Source organism: Hemibagrus wyckioides, linkage group LG19 (genome assembly GCF_019097595.1).
Source record: "Hemibagrus wyckioides isolate EC202008001 linkage group LG19, SWU_Hwy_1.0, whole genome shotgun sequence".
NCBI lineage: Eukaryota > Metazoa > Chordata > Actinopteri > Siluriformes > Bagridae > Hemibagrus > Hemibagrus wyckioides.
Genome location: NC_080728.1, coordinates 22,875,123 through 22,881,869, shown reverse-complemented (window position 1 = coordinate 22,881,869; position 6,747 = coordinate 22,875,123). Strand labels below are relative to the sequence as shown.

Here is a 6,747-nt window from a genome sequence, read left to right as displayed (position 1 = left end):
AATGGAAAACCACAGAAAGTGACTAAAGTAAAAGATCTGTAACTAAAGGAAAAATTATTAACAAAAGTTATAATTTGTGCAAATATTGTGCAGAACAGAAATTGGAAAGCTGTTCCATGACTGTGGGGCCTTGTAAAAGAAAGCTCTGCCCCCTGCTGTAGACTTCATTATTCATTGTCAACAAGGTCTATCAAGGAAATTACATGGAGGGGATCCAAATCCCCACTGGTGTCCCACAAGGTTCTGTATTCGGTCCACAACAGCTCCCTCTATACTCTCCTCTGTACTCCTTCTAGATCTCTAGGTGAAGTCCATGTCATCATGGATGACAGCTAATCAGTTAAAAACTAATCCCAACAAAACCGACCTGCTGTTCATTCCAGGGGATTCATCCCCATGTCAGGATCTTGTGAACTCCCTGGACAACTCTCAGATATCACCTTCTGTCAGAACATGTAACATCTGGTTATCTATGGACAATCTTATACTGATAATCTTACTTCCTCTTGCTGATTTAACTTTTACCAGCAGGTCGGATTTTTTAATCAGGGGATTGATAACTGCCAGTTTAAAAGATTTAGGCACATAGCCTGTGCTAAGGGAAGAATTTATAATTTTTTTTAATTATATATATATATTATATATATTTTTTAGAATTTATGAAAAGGGTTTCGATAACTTCTGGTATTGACTGTTTGAATTATGTAGGTAAGAGATCTAGTACAGTTGATGATTTTGATAAGGATGTTAATTTTGATTCTGTGTTCTGTGAGTGTATTACTGTAGTAAAGCTACATTGTTAAAAGGACTACATAAATTTAAATTGATTTGTGTGTGTGTGTGTGTGTGTGTTTACAGCTGTGTTGTGTAGAGAATTCTCCATCACTCTACCAGAGAGTGTAGAAGCTCTGAGAGGACTCTGTGTTCTCATACCCTGCAGATTTCAGATTGAAGAACAATACGATAAAGACCTCCAGAGAGATTCTACAGGAATCTGGTTATTAAACGGCACTGATGTTAACAGTAATAAAGTCTTTAACTCTAAAGTAACTACAGAGAACAAGATTGAAGGTGAAATTATAGGAGATCTCCTCATGAAGAACTGCACCACCATCTTCTACAACATCAGTGAGAGAGACAGAGGAAAATATTACTTTAGATTAGAGGCTACTGGATCTCTAAAATACAATTATAGACCACCAGTATCTCTAAGAGTGCGAGGTGAGAGCTGCAGCAGTGTGTGTGTGTGTGTTTCTGCGTGTGTGTGTGTGCATGTGTGCGTGTGTGCATGTGTGTGTGTGTGTGTGTGTGTTTCTGCGTGTTTGTGTTTGTGTGTGTGTGTATGTGTGTGTGTGTGTGTTTCTGCGTGTGTTTGTGTGTGTGTGTATGTGTGTGTGTGTGTGTGTGTTTCTGTGTGTGTTTGTGTGTGTGTGTGTGTTTGTGTGTTTGTGCGTCTGTGTGTGTGTGTGCATGTGTGTGTGTGTGTGTACAGTGTAACTGTAATTACACTAATGATCCACTGGAACACATTTAAAACTCATCTCTAATGTGATACTGTGTGTTTATCTCAGACTCTCCAATCAGACCCTCAATAACACTGTATAAGGAGGATCAGGGGGAGGTGGAGGACCAGAATGAGGTGGTGGAGGGAACTTCAGTGAGTCTCATTTGCTCTGCTCCATCTGCTCCATGTCTCTTAAATCCTCCCACTTTTACATGGAACTTCCTGCCTGAGGAGAGAAGACAGGAGCAGAACCACAACACCAGCTTCAGCTCCTCTCAGCTGAACTTCAACGCTACTCACCTGCATCATGGACTCACTTTCACCTGCACCACCACCTACCAGCTCCAGAACCAGAACAAATCAGCACGGAGCTCTCGTACTCTACATGTTCTGTGTAAGTGTTACTTCATCAATTCACATTCAGTACACTTTAAATGATTTATAGAGTCTTCTAAATCCTGTTCCTCCTCCTTCAGATGGTCCTAGAAACACATCAGTATCAGTGTCTCCATCTGCTTCAGTGCTTTTGGGCAGTTCAGTGTCTCTGAGTTGCAGCAGTGATGCAAACCCAGCAGTGCTGAACTACACCTGGTACAGAGAGAACGGAGAGCAGATAGGAACCGGAAACCATCTCACCATCAACACCACTGATTCTACACACAGAGGTTTATACTACTGTAGAGCTCAAAACCAGCACGGAGATCACAACTCATCTGTGGTCCTGGATCTTCAGTGTGAGTACAATGCTGGAGCTTTGCTAATGCTACGTCACATGGCTCATATTATCATGGGATCAGCTTTAAAAAGATTCTAAGAAACTCAGACAGTTTCTTAAAGCCATATCCTGTGGTCTTAGCCACAGTGCTGTAGACCTCAAGCCGCGTTCTGGACTTTAAGTAACTAATATGAGACATTGCAAAATGCTAGCAAAATAAAGATTAGCTGCATTCTTTTTCTAATGCAGTACTATTGTCTGGTCACAGCAACAAATGGTTAAATAACAAACATTTATTTATTTATTTATTTTTTATTTCTTTCTATTGCATTTTCATAATAATCAGCATTGGGAGCAGTGACTGAATAACAATACTGCAAATAAAAGAAACAAAATAAACAAAAGTGTGATTAAAAAATAAATCACAGTGTGATTAAACTTAGAACTAGAATATTAGAATAATATTATATTATATCTTAGAATTAGAATATTATCCTATGGGTACAAAAGCATTTAAGGATACCTACTCAGCTTGAGATCAATGCCAAGACAATTCGAAGTTCTAGACCATACTTTATAAAATAAATCAGATTTACCTTTTAGTTTACATCCCATCATTTCCAGAAATTTAACTTCTTTAATCAAAGCCATCCAATCCTTAATAAGGGGGGTTCAGTACCGACCCATTTATTTATAATTATCCCTCTACCCAACATCAATAATGCTTTAAAGACTCCTGAGTACTCTCAGAATAAAGAGGGCAATATAACTTACTTTATGTCTTTTGAAATAAACTCAGATCATCTGCTTTATGGTGATTTATCACAGAGTAAAATCTGGATAAGAAATGTTTAACTTTAGTATTCTTAATGAAGAATAAATCCAAAAAGAAATTAGAATCAAGTGAAGGCTACCATGTCTGGTCAAATAACAATTATCTCATAACTTAATTTGCAACTAATGCTAACATGTACTGTATGTTTAGACAACTGCTGTAGTTCTGAAATTTCTGAAAGATCATTTATTGTATACAAAAACAAACAAACAAAAAGCCATTAGGAAATATTTTGGGAAAGGTTCAAACAAGGACAAAGAGCAGATATTATTGAAATATTCCATCACACCTTTATCTCACAGCTTCCTGTTCCTCCTCCTTCAGATGGTCCTAGAAACACATCAGTATCAGTGTCTCCATCTGCTTCAGTGCTTTTGGGCAGTTCAGTGTCTCTGAGTTGCAGCAGTGATGCAAACCCAGCAGTGCTGAACTACACCTGGTACAGAGAGAACGGAGAGCAGATAGGAACCGGAAACCATCTCACCATCAACACCACTGATTCTACACACAGAGGTTTATACTACTGTAGAGCTCAAAACCAGCACGGAGATCACAACTCATCTGTGGTCCTGGATCTTCAGTGTGAGTACAATGCTGGAGCTTTACTATGAGATATTTATGGAGTTCATCATTAAAAACACTTAAATCAATCTGATGGCTTCTTTTTAGTTGAGTTCTTGTGGTGCAGCTGTTCAAGAACAAGCAAAGATTGAGAACACATGAGAAAGTTTACACTGAGCCATTAACTGAGTATTAATTTGAGTATCATGGGCTCAGTGTCCAGACATCCAGGTCCCATGTAAACAGTCACACAGTCTCCCATTCACATCAAAAGGGTCACTGTATGAGCCTCAGTGGACAGCAGAGACGCTCTTGGCAATGAGAATCCAGGCATGTAGTAGCTGAGTCTGTTCCCATCCCAGAGAACATGGATCATTTTTATTGTCCTGACTCCACAGATGGCTCTGGCATCATCAGGATTTCAGATCTCTGGGATTTAGGGTGAAGGTGTTTTGTTTATGAGATTCAGGAATGGTATTTTATCAAGAACCAGGTTTCTGGTTAGTTTTAACCGTATTAACTACTGAAGCATGTTTCTGAAGAACTCTTTATTGGGTATGTCTCAGATTTTACCTGCAGTGACAGAATTGTAGAAGGTTCTCCAAGAAGTATGCAAGAAACAGCCAGCTGATTTTCTTTGGACTCTCTCTCTCTCTCTCTCTCTCTCTCAGATGCTCCTCAGATCTCTTCCTCCTCCAGCTGTAACAGCACTCAGACTTTGATCATGTGTTCCTGTGAGGTTCATGGAAATCCATCTCCTACACTGGAGTGGAGACTCTCTGATCAAACTCCTTCAACCACCAGGGAAGAGTCTGTGAACAACACAACCTCAAGAAGCTTCATCTCCATTCATCAGTCATTTACAGACATGCTCACTCTGCAGTGTGTTGGCTCCAATAACCTGGGCACTGACACACAGATCTTCTACTTTAAGAAAGTTCCTCATCCCTCTGGTAAAGGTTAGAGACACCAAAACATCACTCATTTAAACCTTCACACCATGTTCACTTAGTAATATTCTGCTCCTTTGACCCTCACTGATGTTGAAATACAACAAGACTTCATTAATCTTCATTAATACTCAAAATAAAGAAATATAAACACCAATGGCATAATGAATTGAAATGAGACGTGCCTACAAGAAGCCCCAAGCCCTCTGTGAAATTCAGTTGTGGATCAGAGGAGCTTTGAGTTAATTACATAGTCAGTCATGCAGATGTCTATTACAGAACATTTCCCTGTTATATAATATCCTAATAATATCCTTGTTGAACAATTCATTAATATTTATGAATTAATAATGTATGACTTTAACTCTGTGTGTTTAATAGTTTTAGGTTCAGGTGTGGATGTTCCCTCAGTGCTGATTGGTGCTGCTGTTGGAGCTTCAGTAATGATGATGCTGTGTGGTTTATTCCTGTGTGTGAGGTGTGTTTCTCTAAAAATGTTTACTTTTACTCCAGACACTGCAAGGACATTAACATTTTTTACAAAAATTTGAAGGTTACATTTTTAAAACACAGTAGAGATTTAATATGAATAAACACACATTTTTCAGGAGAGTGAATCCTTCCCAGTCTGGAGGAAGTGACGCAACAGGGCTCATTTTAAACAACATGGTTAGTGTGAAATTTCATACCTAGTTTGAAGATTTGGAGAAAAAATTTGGAGATATTTGTATGACAGCCTCATTTAAATTTCTGAAATGCTGAATTTTATTTCCTGTTGAACTCCACAGGCTGTTGGGCAGGAAGAAGGTGGAGAGTCTGTGTATGCAAATAAACAGGTTTCATCAGAGTCGCTTCATTACTCCACTGTTATGTTTCCAAACAGAGCAGGAAGTGGAGTCAGAGGCACTTCCTCTCTCACTGCTGAATATGCTACCGTGAATCATGGCTCCAAACAACAAAATGAGGGAATTACAGAAACTGAAACTAAAGAAAGAGACAAAGAGCAGCCCAAACACTCAGATGGAGCTGAAGTCCTTTATTCACAAGTTAAACCTCGTAAACGTGAACAGAAAGTATGAAAAAAAATCTATAAAACAATTCAGTGATTCTAAACATACACAGACATACAGTACAAGCTGTGTGAGACGTAGAGCTGTATATTTACAGACATAACATTTACACATATATTTTACATTTATAAGATTAGTACATTGTTTTCAGAAAAACATCAATGTTTCATACAGAAGTTGTTATTAAGTTATGAGTTTGTTTATTGCCTCAAGGAAAGAAGTTAGCTTTTTTTTTTCAACATTCAAAGTAACAACACATAATAATAAATATAAACTAATGTGTACTTTCAATTCAATTTTATTTCTATAGCAATTTTACAAAAATTAAACAGTTTCCCAAACAGCTATTCAAAAAATAAATTTCAGGATACACTAATGTTTAAATTGATAAGAAACACCAGAGAGTGTGATTATAAACCATTACTCTTCTAGAACTGTGGGCTATATGGACATAAAGTGCAGTTATGTAGGCTGGAGATTCATTCTCATTATTAACTGAAGTCTGTGTTGTTGAAGTTATTGAACTGATTACTGATGGAAACTTGAGAGCAACGAGGACCACATGCAGCTAGAAGTAATCTTTCTGATCACAGAGGAACTCTGGATGGTCTTTCTGTTTCATCTTGTCCAGCAGTAAAAGATCTTGGTGTGATTATTGACTCTGGTCTTTTGTTTGAAGCTCATGTAGATAATATCACTCGGGTAGCCTTCTTTTGAAAGGACATTATTTATAATCCCACTCTCAGTGTTTATAATGATTTATAATCCCACTCTCAGTGTTTATAATGATTTATAATCCCACTCTCAGGGTTTATAATGATTTATAATCCCACTCTCAGTGTTTATAATGATTTATAATCCCACTCTCAGTGTTTATAATGATTTATAATCCCACTCTCAGTGTTTATAATGATTTATAATCCCACTCTCAGTGTTTATAATGATTTATAATCCCACTCTCAGTGTTTATAATGATTTATAATCCCACTCTCAGGTGTTTATAATGATTTATAATCCCACTCTCAGGTGTTTATAATGATTTATAATCCCACTCTCAGGTGTTTATAATGATTTATAATCCCACTCTCTGCTGTCACCCAGATGAGGATGAG

General features: G+C 37.7%; 1 protein-coding gene across 3 annotated transcripts in view; it reads left to right on the top strand.

Annotated features, from left to right (window-relative positions):
* Window positions 1–6,747, top strand: part of LOC131370101 (myelin-associated glycoprotein-like) — a 17,863-nt gene extending 11,116 nt beyond the window's left edge. For 2 of the 3 annotated variants that reach the window (XM_058417188.1, XM_058417190.1), the window contains 8 exons: window positions 859–1,221; window positions 1,572–1,898; window positions 1,981–2,238; window positions 3,379–3,636; window positions 4,287–4,574; window positions 4,947–5,043; window positions 5,174–5,234; window positions 5,354–6,747. In XM_058417188.1, coding sequence (XP_058273171.1) covers window positions 859–1,221; window positions 1,572–1,898; window positions 1,981–2,238; window positions 3,379–3,636; window positions 4,287–4,574; window positions 4,947–5,043; window positions 5,174–5,234; window positions 5,354–5,644 — 1,943 coding nt within the window. In that variant the 3' untranslated portion in view covers window positions 5,645–6,747. The remainder of the gene's footprint in view (window positions 1–858; window positions 1,222–1,571; window positions 1,899–1,980; window positions 2,239–3,378; window positions 3,637–4,286; window positions 4,575–4,946; window positions 5,044–5,173; window positions 5,235–5,353) is intronic. The other variant, XM_058417191.1, reaches the window with a different exon arrangement.